Raw genomic sequence first — 16867 nt, forward strand, 5'->3', positions numbered from 1 at the left:
ACATAAAATTCTTCTGGCAGGAAATGCAAAATGGAGTGTTTTATATACTATTAAAAGTGAATAAAATGCTGTGAATTTAAAGAAGTTTATAATTAATTAAAGAATATTTATTAAGCAATAACTTTTAAATGGGCTTACATTATTCTCACCATGTTATATATGATAAATGAACATTAAATTTTACCTCTGGTGTAATAATTGTTTTAGGAACCTGGCATATGAAGTAGTTCTAATAAAATAATTCTAAAAGTAAAACCTGTATTAACTTGCATATAAGTAATTCTAAATCTGTCAAGATGACAGTATATTCCTATTATTTTTGTACTATATTTTGGCATGATTGATTTTAATTTTCTTCTGTCCCCAAAGATCAAAGGGACAAATGGACAGGTCACAAGAGCAGATATTCTACAGATTGGTCTTCGGGAGTTACTGAATGCCCTCTTTTCCAAACCTGTGGATGACAACTTAATTTGTGCAGTAAAATTACTCAAAGTAAGTTTCACATTTTTTTCCCTCCAAATGTAGCTGTTTTACCCATTTACTAAGTAAGGTAGACAAAGAAGGGAAGGTGTGTATAAATACACAAATTCAAGATAAACTTCTTTAAATATTGACCTTTTCACTTTAACTGCCCTTGAGCTTATGTACTGGGGAAAATACATGCTTGCTGTTTAAACGAAATTAGGAAGTAAGAAATGGAAGTTCTTCACCCCCACCCCCATACGTTTCCCTGCCACCTCTGTCTGTGTGGGCTTAGAAATGCTGTCTTCCTCTGTTGCAGTTTGCTTTCTTTCCACTTAACCAAGGATGGATCTTTTCATGTCAACATGAACAGATCTGCCGGTTGATTTAGTAGATTCTCAGTATTGCTTTGTACACATGTGTATTACTTAGCTACTCGGTTGATGAGCATCTGGATTATTTTCATTTTAGCCTCTACAGCACTATTAATAATCTCTTGTCATCTTTTTATATATGTCTTTATGTTTAACCTAGATCTTTTTGTAGGTTAAATCCCAGCACAGTGAGTCAACAAGCACGTGTCCTTTTAAATGGACAAGTGATGCTGAATTTCCCTCCCAGAGGCTGAGCTAGTCTCTTGTCAGTGACATCATGTTCATACCCTTAAATCCCCCTTCCCTCAGTTGTTGAAATCACAGTGTGCATTATTTATTGCCTGCTGTCTATTTCCACTTGTAGTTTGGTTTGTTTGGGGGTTTTTTGGAAGTCTGTCTTTGACTCTTAATTTTAGCTCTGTGTCTTTTACCGTACAGCTCTTATATTGTACATATCTACTTTAAAAAATGTTTAGGCCTTATGACTGTGATTTTGATAACGATAGAGGTTCTCAGAAAGTTGTTGTCAGGACCTCTTCATTCTCTAAATCGAAGTAGTAGGGCTTTTGTTCATATAGGCCTCAGCTAACAGTATTTTGCTGTTTGAAAAATAAAAATGAATAAAACCAAAATTTTAATTTATTAAGTTGCTAAAAAAACCTCCAAACATATAAAAAGTAACTGTTTCTCTAAACAAAAGAATTACGGAGCAGAGTAATATTATTTTACATATTGCAAACTTACTTGATGCCTGGCTTCATTTATTCAATTCTTATATTGCTTCTGCCCTATTGAAATACGTCATTTTAGTTGAATTACTTGGTTGAAGAAAATCTGGATTCATACATATTTTTAGTTGGAAGAAAGAGTATTTTAATAACCTTTTCACTTACTTATGGATGCTCTTTATTGATGTGACAACAAAACTGAAATTGCCGTTTCTTAAAGGAAAGTTGCAGTGTAGAACCAGAAAGCATGTCAATGAACTTTTAATACTGTTATTTTAAAACCCTTTGACTTATTTTGCTATTTAAATACATTTATTTCCTGTGTATCATTTTGTAACATCCTTCATTGACCATTTGGAAAATATTAATTCATTGAGTTTTATGGATCTTCTAAGTGTTTGTATATTTCATTAGACAGTATTTCTAAAACACATCTTTGTTATCACCAGTCTCATATAAAAAGGCTTAGTTAAGTTTTGGAAAAACTGACAGGCTCACTATGTTTGATACAAATTTTCCAAAACTAATTTTTTTGCTGAAGGCTTGGATTTTACAGTAGGTGGTTAATACTTTCAGAAGGTTTTCTCCTGGTGACACAACTGTTCACAAGGGTTCTGATTGTGTCAAGGAGTTACTGAGGGAAGAAAGGGATGCAAAAGCCATGATTAATATTTACAGCCTCTCGTCACCATGCAGGGAGTACAAGTCATTGCCAAGGTAGCAAATCTGTTACTTAAATTTTGTTAGCAGTTAAGTTTCTCTTGGTTAAGAAAAGCATGGAGGTGCCTACATATTAAATGGTAGACAGAAAATAATTAGGAATATGAATTCATTTTGAACAAAGAATGCTTAAATTGCTACTAATATCTTTCTTCTTGGAATTTCTGCCCTTTTGAGTTCCTCACTTTACTAACACCTGCCATTTTAGTTGACAGGGTCAGTTTTGGAAGATGCCTGGAAGGAGAAAGGAAAAACTGATATGGAAGAAATTATTCAGAGAATTGAAAATGTTGTCCTAGATGCAAATTGCAGCAGGTGGGAAAAGTAACAATGTAGACAGCCACTAAATCTCAATTTCTTGACTTTTCTTTGGGGTTGTTTTTTAATCTGCTGTGCTTCACCAGAAAATTTGAAATCTTAAAGACCTATGAAATTCTTTTAACATACAGATTTTTAGCTATGGCTTCTGCTCACTGGCCATTCTGTTCAGTTATGTTCATCAACTGAAATGGTTTAAGGTTTTTGAATAGTAAGATTTAACATCAGTCCACTGCTTCAGACTTGTTCAATAGATAAGTACAGTCAGATACAAAACATATGAAGGATAACCACTCTCAGTGTCATACATTCTACAGTTACATAGAACAAATTTAAGTCTGTTAAAGTAAATTTATGACATAGGAAATTTTGGGAAAATCATAGCATTGGTTATACATTTTAAATTGAAGAAGTACAGTCTTAAGGTCTTGGGGAGGTGCTGGCACATTGTAACTCCCGTTCACCTTGTTTGCAGAGACGTCAAACAGATGCTCTTGAAGCTTGTAGAACTCCGGTCCAGTAACTGGGGTAGAGTCCATGCAACTTCCACATATCGAGAGGCAACACCTGAAAATGATCCTAACTATTTTATGGTAGGTATACGAGTGTTTACATTTAAGTTTTTTTGCTTTTTGCTTGAATTAAATTTTGAGAATTTCTACATGAAGTACATAAAACTATTTTTAATGTCTAAAAACTCTCTTCACTGGCTTTTGGTCAAATGGTGGCAGCCTGCAAACCAGGTAACTAATGAGATGACTTGGAAGCCTTCAGTGAGATCTGGTGAGCTAGAGAAAAGCTCATCTAATGGTATGCGGGGGAGGGGGGACAGTAGTGGGGGGATGTGATAAAAAATTTTATTCCCACAGAATTCATAATTAGGGACCTGCACCTCAAAACTCAGTTTGCATGTTTTAATAAAATGATGACCAGGTTAATGATCCCCTGAAGCTCCTGACATGGCCAAACATAAAGCAACTACAGTTCGATGGTACTGCAACTCCAGACCCAGTAATTCTTCTCTTCAAGAAAATACTGATAAAAACAAACTTAACACTAAACCACTGCATACAACAGATGGATCAATACATCACGGTGCTTCAGATAACAGCAGGGTGAGGAGCACAAGAACTGGAGAAACAATCTAAAAGCCATAGTTTTTCTTTTGTTTTTTTCCCAGTGAAATGAATGTTCTTGAATTATCAGGTGCAGACAGTTCTCATTGTGTGCTTGTAAAAAATCAATTCTGAAATGCATATTTTTTATCACTTTGATTCATCCCAGAATGAACCAACATTTTATACGTCTGATGGTGTTCCTTTCACTGCAGCTGATCCAGGTATGTTCTCTCACAATTTTGCCCTTGTTGTAACAAATGACAAGTAAACTACACCCTCCCTAGCACAGGCCAGAGTGTGGTTCTTTTTTTTAAGTATTCACATTCTGAAATGCTAGGATAAAGGGTTATCTCATATAAAATGCTCTTTATACCAAAAGTTGATTTTTGGAGGCAAGGGTTTTTTAATAACCTTTACCAGTTTGGGCTGTTTGGGAGAATAAAGAGAAGACCACACTCCACAGTGGGCTATACCACTTAGTATAGTTCGCTACTATTTTGTGGCCTACAATTAAAAAAAAAAAAGCTCTTTATATTGACTCAAATGGAAAGTAAAGCTCTTATGTAGCCACTCCATCATAACAACGAAGAATCCCTCTATTAAATGCACCCATTTTTATTTCCTTAATATTTTATCTGTTACTAACTTTTGAGTGGTTAGACTAGAGGGGAAAGATGGTTTCAGATCCTTGTATTAGCAGCTTATAGATTAATACTTTTAGATACCAAGACTTCTAGTTAGTAGGCAAAAGATAAAAATTGTGGTAGAAAGGACTGCAATGTGAGAGGGGGAGAAATTTCCCATTAGCAGTAAATGGTATATGAATTCTTCATTTGGTTTTAAATACCCCTTGGTATAAATGACAGCCTATTTTTCCTCAAATTTTCATATTCGTTTGCTCAGAATAGCAGGTACTGACTGTTCTATCCTGTAGCACTAAAGGTCTACGGAACTTTATTTTAAATTATGAAACATTTTGTAAAATAAGTAAACAATTAATAGTGTACTTTTTCACTATCAAGATTTAACCAGTGTCATTTCTCCATATAATATACTTCAGATCTTTTTGAAAGAAAAAACCCTTATAGATTCTACTGAACCTTTCTGTTCCCTAGTTTTTCCCACACCCCAGGTAATTGTAATTCTGAAGTTGTTTTTTGTCATTCCAATGTGCCTTTTTAAATTAATACATATGAACAATAGATATTACACAGTAGTATTAACCAAGTGATATCATACTTACATTCGTTTGCCACTTAGATTCTTCAGTATTTATTTTTGGTATTATCCATGTTGATACATAAGAGTACTTAAAACGTTTGTGGAAAAATCGAATTGAAAGAAAGTTGAATTTTTGAATAAATTAAAAAATTGGGGGGAGCCAACCTTTTTTTTTTTTTTGCCAGCACTTCTTATATAGCTTTATTTTATTCATTTTAAATGTCAGATGATCATTTACTCAGAGTACACCGTTTGTGCATCCTTGACTTTCAGACAGATGGCTGGTTCCCATGTTTTTGTTATTACACCGCCCTTGTGTTCATGTAGGATTTCATTTGAGTGAGGAAGAGGAATTTAGTTTTAGATTCTTTGCATCCTCACTACCACCAAATCTTTGTTGGTTGCTTTCCAGAGGAGTTTTACTACTGATTCAGCTGTGTGGGTTCCTGTTCTTTCATGCTTGGTAACATTGTTGTCAGACTTATATTTCTTACTTTGATTATATGAAATTGTATCTTGCTGTTTTTCAGGTTTCCATAGTAATGCAGAATTTCTTTTCATGCTTCATCCATTCCCTATTCTCCTGCCCCACAATTAAAGAGTTTATTAGGGAAATAAAAGGTTATATAATTCAAGATTATGATCAACTTGGAAATACCAAGAACTCAAAATACTATTTATTTTCATTGGGCTTTTGATTGCTTTTAGAATTTTCTTCCTGTACTCTTTGTCCATTTTTTAGTTGGGTTATTTGATTTCTTATTGATTTGCGATTCTGTACATAAGAATATACTTCTGTATTCTGGAAGTTGATCCTTAGTTTAGAACTGCAGTTAACTTCTGCTATGTGGCTATCTTTTCATTTTGTTGATGGTGTCTTTATCATAAGGAAATGGAATTTGTTTTATTTCAATTTGAAGTTTTATAATTTTTGTTTTATTGTATTTTTGTTGAGTATACACAGCAGAACACACACCAATTCAATAGCTTCTACATGTACAATTCATTGGTATTGCTTACTTTATAACCATGCCCACCTACCTTTTCTTAGCTGTTCTTCCCCATTAACATAAATCTATTGCCCCTAAGCTTCCTATCCAATTCTTTGAGTTAATTTGAAATCCTGTTCTGCATTTCCCTTCCATTGGTCATGACTTTTAGAATCTTTGATCAGATGTTCTGTAATGGTAGCCAGGTACCATCTAGTTCTTTTAGTCATGGCAAAGGAGACAGTTATGCTAGAGGCAACTAACAGTCTGCCTTTTCAAGTCTTTTAGAATTGCTGGTTCACAGGGTGGTTCTGTTTTTAGTTTATTGAACTACCACACCAGTTCCCACTATAGCTGTACCATTTTGCATTTTCACCAATGATGATTAAGGGTTTCTCCCAGATCCACACCATTGTTTGCATTTTTGCTTGTTTGGGGTTGTTTTATTTGTGTTTTTGCATTAGCCATCCTAGTGGGATTGAAATTGCTATCTTATTCTGTTTTTTTATTTTAATCCCTCTGATAGCTAATAACATTGTACATCTTGTTTCATGTGGTTAGTGACCATTTGAATGTTATCTGTGGTTAACTTTATCAGTCTCATTTGTGATTTCTATGACTTATTGAAGAAATCTTTCATAACATTATTAAAATTCTGTTTAATAAGTTTTTGTTGCATTTGTTAATGTATGTCTTTAATTTATCTCATTTATTTTTATGGGTGCAATATAGGAAGAATTGAATATTTTCCATAGCACTCCTGTCTCAGCAAGGAGCCTGTGCATTAGTGGGTACCTGTTGGGCTGCCAACCACAAGGTCAGCAGTTCAAAGCAACCAGCCACTCCAAGGGAGAAAGATAGGGCTTTCTGCTCCCATAAAGAGTTACAGTGTCCGACAGGGACCAACCAGACCAACAGTTCCTGGGGGGCACGGGTGGTGGGGGGAGGTGAGTGGGGAACCAACAATGACCGGTACAGGAGAATAGTAAGAGTTCTAAAATGGATCACAATAAGGGTGTAGCTTTTCTGGATGTGTTTGATCAATCGAATCGTATCTCAGAGGAATTACTGAGAGGTGAATGACAAGCAAGCATAATAGTGGGATAGGAGGAAAGTGTATGTGTGTGTAAATGAACGTGTATATTTGTGTATATGTGTATATCTATATATATACATACAGATATATATATATCTATATATATAGATATAGATATATATATAAATGCAACAAGGAAGCAGATGGACTTCGGGCCTCTACTTAAATCTACTCAGTACAAGAACGGTTTGTTCTAATAATGTGGCACTGTTTGATACCCACCTTCTTAACATAATCACTGAATGATACCCACCTCCCTGACATGATCGCTGAAGACAAAATGGGTGCATAAGAAAATGTGGTGAAGAAAACTGATGGTACTATCAAAAGCTGTAACAATCTGGGTCCTTATAGGCTTGGAGTTAAACATGCAGCCATCTAGCAGGGAAGCAACAAAACCCACAAGGAAGAAGCACACCAGGCTGTGTGATCATGAAATGTTACTGGGAAGAGGTATCAGAAGTTTGAAAACATGCATCCAAGTGATATGAAGGGGACTGGATGTAGTGGAGACCCGAAGCCCACCATCAAGACAATTGGACAGTCCCTATTAGAAGGGCCTCATGGGTGCAGTGTGGCGCTGATAAACCACATAACTATCTTCTAGTTCTTTAAGATTTCCTCCCCTTACTGTTAGGGACCGTACGGAATATACCTCATTGGTCATGTTAGACTTGTGTATGTTCATTTGTTCATTTAAGATCTCTCGATACATGGTAGTCAAGATAGGTGATTGCTTAGAGACACTGACCGGAGTAATGGTTCCCTGAGGGTGGTATGGGGAGTAAGAGTGGGGGAGGGAGGAGTTGATAGTATTGATGATTGTATAGCCCCACCTGGTGGGACTGAACAACAGAACTGTATGGGAAGGAAAAGAATATATCGGAATGAGTAAGATATGTTAATGAAAATATTTTTTTGAAAAGGAGCTACAGTCTCAGAAACCTACGGACGCAGCTCTAGTGGCAGTGCGTTTGGTTTTCGTTTATTGTCAGCAGCAGTCTTCCTTTTCTTAGCTATAATGCTCACTTTTGTGTACCAGTTGGCTCCCATATAAATTTGTGTATTTTATTCCTGTATTTATACACATGGCTCTTCCTTTGGTTTATGTGGATTCACACTGGGGGCGCTCTTTCTATCGTTGGTGCAGTCTGTGCTTTCTACCAGAGCTTATAAAACAAGTCCCGCTTTCCCCTTTTCTTCACCTGGGTTCATTTTGGTGCTTTGGTTTTAATCTGTGTTGAATCTTCTTGTTTATCTTATTTAATTATTTCTAGCATCTACTTTGTATGTAGAAATGCAGTTTGTTATTCAAATCATTTTGTTCAAAATAACGTCCTTAAAGTTTCAAGTACTTTTTTCTCATCATCCTAAACATGCTTATTTTTATCACACATGGGAAATTGTTTCTTGCTTGAGTTTTGGGGGTTCCACCCTACTGGGAAATAATCTTTAAGTGTCTTGAAAACTTAGTTGGAAATTATTTCAAATTTACAGAAAAGATACAGAAATAAAAGAACATACATCTAGTTTTCCCCCAGATGTACTTTTTATCAACAATTTACTTCGTTTGCTGTATGATTTTTGCTCTCTTGACACACACATGTACACACCCACACACACGAGTAAATTTATATTTATGAGGGGATTTCAAAAGTGGAATTAAAAGAATGAAAATAGTCCATGAAATTTTTGAAGCCCTCGTATATTATGGCCTTTTAATAAATGTGTTACTTTTTCAACTTAATTTGTTCTTCATGCATAAAGCAGCCTTGTGTTTGGATCATGGAAACATCTGTCAAAGTGAATTTTATATTTGCTTCTACCAGGAGTCACAGGATTATCACTAGTTTGGGACAACTTTTTATTTTTTGTCAAAGAGGTCTTTGATGTAGGTAGTAAAGCTTTGAGGTGCAGGCCCAGCAATACACATTTTCAGGAATGCCACTTTCTATAGAGTACATCTGTCTCAGTTCGAAACAAGCAAGATTTATTTCTGCCATCTCCCTTTACTGCTGCTTGTTTTTAACTCCTGTTCTTCCTGATCCACCCTTTTTGTCAGATAGTAACTCTTTCAGTATCCTAGGTTTGTGCTGGTTGAAATAGGATTAGGATCTGAATTCCAGACTCCTATCTCACTTGGGGCCCAAGGTTCAGTTTTCTGACCAAGGTGTTTACGCCCTTTGGTTTCAGAGCCCAACACCAGTCTTTCAAGTCTCCTAGCTCTACAGCACTTTTGGTAGTTATATACGAAAGTGTGTTAAAACTTATTGCTAAAAAAATCACAGAAACCTTTTTACTAGACAAAAATATCAAAATGTGACGTGATTGTTTCCCAGCACATTCTCCTTCTTAACACTTCTGAATTCTGCATTTCCATCTCTCTAATGCTTCTCCAAAGATCTTTGCACTCTGCAGTTTACACCACATCGAAATGGCCATTTGGGCATCCTTGTGGGGGGACTCAAATCATGTGTTCCTTGTAATTGCTAAATTATAGGAACAAAAAAAATCCTGAGGGGGCAAAATCAAGACTAAGGTAGATGGGCTGAGGTTACCGATGAAGTTTTCATGGGACAGCCCTTGCTACCCTTGAAGAATGAGCGGGTGTGTTGTCGTGATGGAAATTAGTTCCTTGGTGCCACTTCTGTAGCCATTTTCTCACCAATACAGTTTTCAGTGTTCTCAAAATTTCTTCGTAATAAGCTGCTGTGATCATTCTGTGTCCCGGGTGGGGTGGGGGAATCTATCAATTACTCTTTTGGAATTCCAACAGTCACCATAACCTTTGGAGCTGACCTCCCGGACTTGAATTTAACTGGCCCAGCAGATCCCCTAGGAAACCACTATTTGGATTTGGCCTTTTTTTTTTAAGGCCGCTTAAGAAGTCTAAGAGAAAATATATTACCAAGAGGACTTATCGACAGCTGTCCACTAGTTGCAGAGTCAGGTTTCAGCATCTTTGTTAGGAGGAAACCTGTGCGTGCGTGTGTGCACAGGGACCTGAGTCCTAGTCGCACTGCCCTTTGACTTACCCTTGTACACCTGCTCCCGGCTGATCATCTGTTTCTGATCTCACCTTATGAATTTACAATAGTAAAGAAAATTCTGTCGTCCAGCTCTTGTGCTAAGGTGCTCAGCAAGAGTAATGTTGACTGTGATATTTAAAATTAGGCATCAGCATGCCCAGGTCATGATTTTATGTGGTTTGGCATTTAGTTATAAGGTGGCGTAATTTGAGTTAGTGCAATGATGTATAGTCATCTTCCATTTTGTGATCTAATGTGGTCATCCTCCATTTTCACAAAATCACAACTGTGATATAATGAATGACCTGATCTTTCCGAATGAACAATAACAGTGAGGAGTGAGTGGGTATAGATCACTCTGTTTTACTTTCTCTTTCTACCCTCAACTCACTTGGCTTTATTTTCAGTGAATCCAACAGTTTAAAAGAAGGCTTTATGTAGTATCCTTAAATGTTGATGATAACAATTTAACTGGTAGTCCACGTAGTCACAACCAGAGGTCAAAATGTCACCAGCCCTTTAAGTTGCAACAGCATAGTTTTAGAGAGATTGAGAAGCTTGGATAAACAAGATTTTTACCTAGTGTAAAATATTTTTAGTTTCAAAACTTGAGGTGGCTGATGGTCATAAGAAAATATTTTTAAGTTAACTAATTTTAATAAAAATTATTCAGAGCTAAGAACTTCCTAACCTGTACTACCAACCCATTGCCCTCCAGTTGGACATGGCTTACCACAGATCCTGTATAGCCACAGGGCCACCAGGCTTCCTTCCTAAGACATGCTAATCTTACAGGGTCCCAGTAAAGAGAACGCTTCTCTGCTAAGACACTTGGTCCCTGGAGATCTAGATCATCACCTCTTTTCCCTTGGAAGAGGTTGGGGTCTGGCAAGGCTGAGACATCTGTGAGCCTTTAAACTGTCTTTCAGAGCAGGAAAGAAAAAGAAAGCTCCTGTGCAGAGAACCTTTGGTAGGCTAGCCCTTTCTGACAGAAACATGGCCTACTAGTTGCCAGCTTGCTAACCAGATAGCTCCCACTTTAACTCCTTAGGGAGGAGTAATAGGGGATCTGTTAGCCAGGAGTGTTTGCTTAAAATCCTTCCGTGTGGAAGAAAAAAAGCAGGAGTGTATTCTGGAGAAGAATATCCAAAGGACCAAAAAAAAAAAAAAATCATGGAATTTCTCACAAGGGTTTTTTTTACTCATGTACATAATTGAAGATTCATAAGCGTGCCCTGGACCACAATAGCATGCCAATTAAAATTAAAATTTTATAAAAGCTATATCTGAGACACATAATTGAGAGTTTAATGAGAATGAGAATTTGGAGTAGGACATATGTGATTCTCTGTTATATTTTTTTCTCAGTATTAATTTATTTTATTTATTATCTTATAGATTACCAAGAGAAATATCAAGAACTACTTGAAAGAGAAGACTTTTTTCCAGATTATGAAGAAAATGGAACAGATTTATCGGGGGCTGGTGATCCGTAAGTTATCTTTAGTTAGTAATTTTACTTGTGATATTTCTCTGGCTCATTTCCACAGGAGTTTAGATTAGAAAATAGTGGCGATAAGGGAACATGTATATTGATTTCTGTGGTGGCATACATGGTAGTACTTAACAACAGTTTTCAGAAAATCATACTAGAAAACTCAAGTCAGATTTTGAAAATGTGTATGTAGTTAAGGGTCCAAAAAAACACCAAACCCCTGTTAATATGTGTACTTAAGCACAAAATTTTTTAATAGTTCCATCATACTTAAGTAGCTCTAAATTTACTGCAAATCTTTTTTTTGTTTTGTTTTGAGTGAAAGCAAAGTTTTTGATAGTTTGTTCTCATAGATAAGATACAGGCCATCTCTGGAAAGTGTGGCCACATCTTTAATTTAAATTGAGCAAGTTCTATGCCTGTTTCTCAGTTCATAAAATACATGACATTAACAACTAAGGTTTTATGAGTATGCATAAAATGTACTTGGAACATCCCTCTGGCCCATAGTAAAATACTCAAATTTTAGCTATGAAGGATAAATTATGATTAGAGAAGACACAGGGTATTACTGGATGAAAATGTTTGGCCTGGCAGGAAGATATGTATAGCAATTATGTTCTCAAATGTCAATTTCTTTACTTGACAATCTCTGTAATTAAAAAAAAGTGGTGTATTACTTACTTGCCATCAGACTGTATGGTTTTGCTTATAGAAGGACCAGTGCTTGTGAGGTTTAGTCCCAGCTCTGTTACATACAAATGCATGAATGTGGGTGAGCTGCTAAAATTCTTTTTCTAAGGAAAAGAAGAATAAATACGTTACTTTGATTTTTCTTATTCCATTTCTTTTTTTTTTCTTATTCCATTTCTTGTGTATGTTAAAGGATTCTTTTTTAATTAGGTGAATCTATTCTTTTGAATCTAGTGGTATTTAATCATTGACTAGTTTGATATCTAGTTATATTGGTGTACTTTTTAATATGATAGTTTAGTAATGAAAACAAAAAAAACAAGGACATAAGATCCAAGCAAAAGTTATCTTCTGAAGTTATGCTGGGTAAGGATCACACACTTCCACCCTGATGAACTCAGCTGCATCAGCGTATTGCCCTGTACTGGAAAATGCAGGCCAAAGGAAAAACACCTGTCTCTAATGACAGGACCGCCAGAGAGTAGGTGGCACTTTGAAGTGGAAATGGATAGCGGCGCGGAGGTGTAGAAGAGCATGACATTATGGGGGAAAGTGTAGAAAGGGTAAAACATTTGGAGTCAAAATCTGAACTTAACACAAAACCAAGATAATGCTTTATTCTTTTAATCTCCCTGTGTTCCTCAGCCCCAACATAAAAATGGTTGTAGACCTTATCCTTTTACAGTGGTCATGAAAATTCAGTAAGAAGTGTACAGTAAGCCCTTGATTGACATTTTAAATACCCCCTCCACTATACATATATACATAACACCCTGGAAGATATTGTTTTTCTACTATCTTTTATTTTATTTTTTTTAAAATCATTTTATTGGGGGCTCATACAACTCTTATCACACTCCATACATCCATTCATTGTGTCAAGCACATTTATACATTTGTTGTCCTCATTCTCAAAATATTTGCTTTCTACTTGAGCCCTTGGTATCAGCTCTTCATTTTTCCCCTCCCTCCCCTACCCTTCCTCCCTCACGAACCCCTGATAATTTATAAATTATTATTATTTTCATGTCTTAACATTGACCATTGTCTCCCTTCACTCAGTTTTCTGTTGTCCGTCCCCCAGAGAGGGTTATATGTAGATCTTTGTGATTGGTTCCCCCTTTCTCCTTCTCCCCTTCCCTTCCCTTCCTGATATTGCTACTCTCATTATTGGTCCTAAGTGGTTTATCTGTCCTGGATTCCCTGTATTTCCAGTTCTTATCAGTACCAGTGTCCATTCTCTGGTCTAGCTGGATTTGTATGGTAGAATTGGGATCATGATGGAGGTGAGGGGGAGAAGCATTAAGGAACTAGAGCAAAGTTGTGTGTTTCATCTGTGCTATACTGCACCCTGACTGGCTCATCTCCTCCCTGAGACCCTTTTGTAAGGGGATGTCGAATTGCCTGCAGATGGGTTTTGGGTCTCCTCTACTAGTTTTTAACTATGTAATAATTGAAGGGGAAAAAAAACTAGATGATCTCAAAGGTAACTTCCTGTTAGGAAAATCTAATTACAATTAAATAGGGATGTGAATAAATTTTCATTGAAGGAATCAAAGCTAGTTGAGTTCTGATTGTATGGAAGTACGTGGCACACTGAGATGAAGATGTAAAGTATTACAGACTCTCCAAATTCAGAATACACTTGTGAAACAACTTGTTAAATGAAGCATGCTGTTGTCTAAGGAATGACACGTAGGTAATCTTCAAACAGTTATTCCCTGGTGTCCTGGTAGAGACCATCCTATCTCTATGTTATTTGTTCATGGCTTAGCATAGACATTTTCTGAATGGAACACTATTAAACCTGTAATTTATTTTTGCATCTTTTACAGATACTTGGATGATATTGATGATGAGATGGACCCAGAAATAGAAGAAGCTTATGAAAAGTTTTGTTTAGAATCAGAGCGTAAGCGAAAGCAGTAAAGATAAGTTTCAGCATATCAGATTTATACAGCAGTTTAGATATGGTGATTTAGCAGAACACAGGAAAGCAAGAAAATGCATCACACGTATACCAAATTAAGGATATTGAGTTATGTTACTAATGTATGCAACTTTTAATTTTCTTTAACACTATCTGCCAAAATAAACTATTCCCTATAACTTAAAATGTGTATATATATATAATAGTTTATTATGTACAGTTAATTCCACTGTTTTGGCTGCAATAAAATCGATTTTGAAATAAATGAAATGTTGAAAGTAAATTTTGCTAGATGGTTAGAAGCAACATATCGTTTAAATTCTACTTTTCTTTAGGAGTCTTAGCCTGAAAATAGAATGACTACAGAAATGTAGCATTCATTATGAATATTACAGCTTTCATTTCAGTCTGAACTTAAGTGTCTCATTGAGATTCCACATATGAATCACAGTCATGAAAATCTTGGGCACTAAAATCTTGGATTATGATATTAACAACTGATGTTACATATGCAGGTTCCTGTTTGAAACCAAGGGCTTTTATAATGTTACTAAAAAATGACTTGGAGAACTCCAACAAAATAACCAAGACTCTTCACTGAGGGTTTATTCCAATTCTATAATTGTTCTTCCAGTTACTTTTATGCTTAAAAAAATTTTTTTTCACCTGACTAACTTCATTTCCCTAAGGCCTAAAACAGTCCTGCTATATTTACAAGGCTTTTTCTTTTTATTTTGTAGTATGAGTTATGTTGACTTTTTTACTAGACAATTTTACTGGATCTTTGTCCCTTGAGTTTTCATCTGCTTTATAATTGATACACCCAGAGGATCACTTTTCTAATACTTTACTATATAATATGGCACCACCCTGCCCTATTTAAGTAATATTTTTATCTAATGTCAAAATTCTTTTTCCAACTAACTAAAAAATAAAACTTATATTAAAAAGAACTGCTTGTAAATATGCATGTAAATAGTTCTGCTAATAATCCGCTGTTTTACATTTGGTACATCTGTGTCAGCCAATACAATTAGCTTTCTTACACTTCTACTTGTTTGCCCAGTCTGAATTAAAATTAGACTTTGAAAATAAAATATAAATAGTTCTGTTTCCTCTAAGTGTTTGGAGTAGTACCCTGATACTTTAAATAATTTGCTGTTAAACAGTTTTACCTGGCACACAATAAAATTACTTGGAGGTCTGAAATGAGAAAACATATTAGAATAGTAGTAATTCTATTCAGTGTCTATTAAATAAAGAGTTTGGTTCAGCAAGCCTTCATGGAAAAATTAGTAAATGTAAAAGATTAATATATCCAGATTTCTTATTGTAATAGAGATATATATATGTCAGGAGTTTGGGTAAATTGTTGTATTTAGAATTCTTTGTTTGAAAATGGCTCCTGTAACATGGTGGTTATAACCATAATCTGCCTTCGTCTAAACATAGTGATCACTGTATCTTTGGTGAGGAGGGTGGAGGAAGGGGGCAGTACATTAGACCAGGGCTAAGGGAGACAGATTGTGCATACCTAAAACTTCTCGCAGTTTGAAATAGCCACCCAGTTTGTGTGCATTAGTTCATTATCTCCAACTACTACTGTGTTCACAGTAGCCACTAACAGGAGCACTATTAGCAGTATATTCCAGTTACTAGTCCATCTTAAAATTAACAGCCATTTAATTGTCCTGGATTCTATAGTTCAGCAATTTCTATCACAACAGGGAGGTATGGTAAGCCAGAATGAGCCAGTGCTTACCGGAAACTAGGATTTGACCAGGACTCTTGATGAGAACCACTTACACATGACCTCTCTATGTGACGACGCACAGCTGGATTTTAAGAGGAGGGCGCATTCTGAGAGACGCTGCATTCCCAAGTCCTGCAGTACTACATCCCCAGATTCTTGTTTCTAAAGCAGTCACTAGGGTCCTATCTGATTCAAGGGAAAGGAACACACCATCGCTACCTCTGTCCGAGAGGCCATGGAACTAAGGTGTGTGCCAGGAATGGGGTTTTACAGGACTTGAGCTTTGGGTCATTTTGGAGGATCCTAGTCCCTGGGTTGCTGTGGGTTGCTGTGAGTTGCAATTTGCAGATGGTGTAAGCTAATCTACCAACCTAAAGGTTGGTGGTTCAGACCTACCCACAGTGCTATGGAAGAGAGCCTAGCCATCTGCTTTAGTACAGATTACAGCCAAGAAATCTGCAATTGTACTTTTAACATGGGATTGCCATGACGTGGATCACTTTGAATGCCTGTTTTGTTTTTCAGTTTTTTAGGGGGTGGGGGTGGGAATGGCAGAACGCTGGTACAATTCTCTAGCTGGGTATGTAAAAAAATCTGTACAGAGGGCAGAAGAGTAAGACTAAAGCTGTTTGGGTTTTTGGTTTTTTTTTTAAAAACATTTTATTAGGGGCTCATACAACTGTTATCGCAATCCATACACACATCAATTGTGTAAATCGCATTTGTACATCATTCTCAAAACATTTTCTCTCCACTTAAACCCCCAACATTAGGTCCTCATTTTTCCCCTCCCTCCCCGTTCCCTCCTCCCTTATGAGCCGTTGATAGTTTATAAATTGGTATTTTGTCATATCTTGCCCTGTCCATCGCCCTTCACCCACTTTTCGGTTGTCTGTCCAACAGGGAGGAGGTCACACATAGTTCCTTGTAATCGGTTC

The 16867-nt window shown here is 36.3% G+C and overlaps 1 protein-coding gene and 1 non-coding gene across 2 annotated transcripts in view; both read left to right on the forward strand.

Annotated features, from left to right (window-relative positions):
* PAIP1 (poly(A) binding protein interacting protein 1) overlaps nt 1-15291 on the forward strand; it is a 41610-nt gene extending 26319 nt beyond the window's left edge. The window contains exons 6-11 of the mRNA XM_004703629.2: nt 370-495; nt 2496-2602; nt 3081-3198; nt 3890-3944; nt 11457-11550; nt 14082-15291. Of these exons, the coding sequence (XP_004703686.1) occupies nt 370-495; nt 2496-2602; nt 3081-3198; nt 3890-3944; nt 11457-11550; nt 14082-14175 (594 nt within the window). The 3' untranslated portion in view covers nt 14176-15291. The remainder of the gene's footprint in view (nt 1-369; nt 496-2495; nt 2603-3080; nt 3199-3889; nt 3945-11456; nt 11551-14081) is intronic.
* LOC115873885 lies at nt 4093-4234 on the forward strand. The gene has a single exon (XR_004048659.1). It is a non-coding gene; the product is annotated as a small nucleolar RNA SNORA4 (small nucleolar RNA).
* Nucleotides 15292-16867: the final 1576 nt, after the last annotated feature.

The sequence above is a fragment of the Echinops telfairi genome, unplaced genomic scaffold (genome assembly GCF_000313985.2).
Source record: "Echinops telfairi isolate 266 unplaced genomic scaffold, ASM31398v2 ScPeMD7_7469;HRSCAF=8507_1, whole genome shotgun sequence".
Classification (NCBI taxonomy): domain Eukaryota; kingdom Metazoa; phylum Chordata; class Mammalia; order Afrosoricida; family Tenrecidae; genus Echinops; species Echinops telfairi.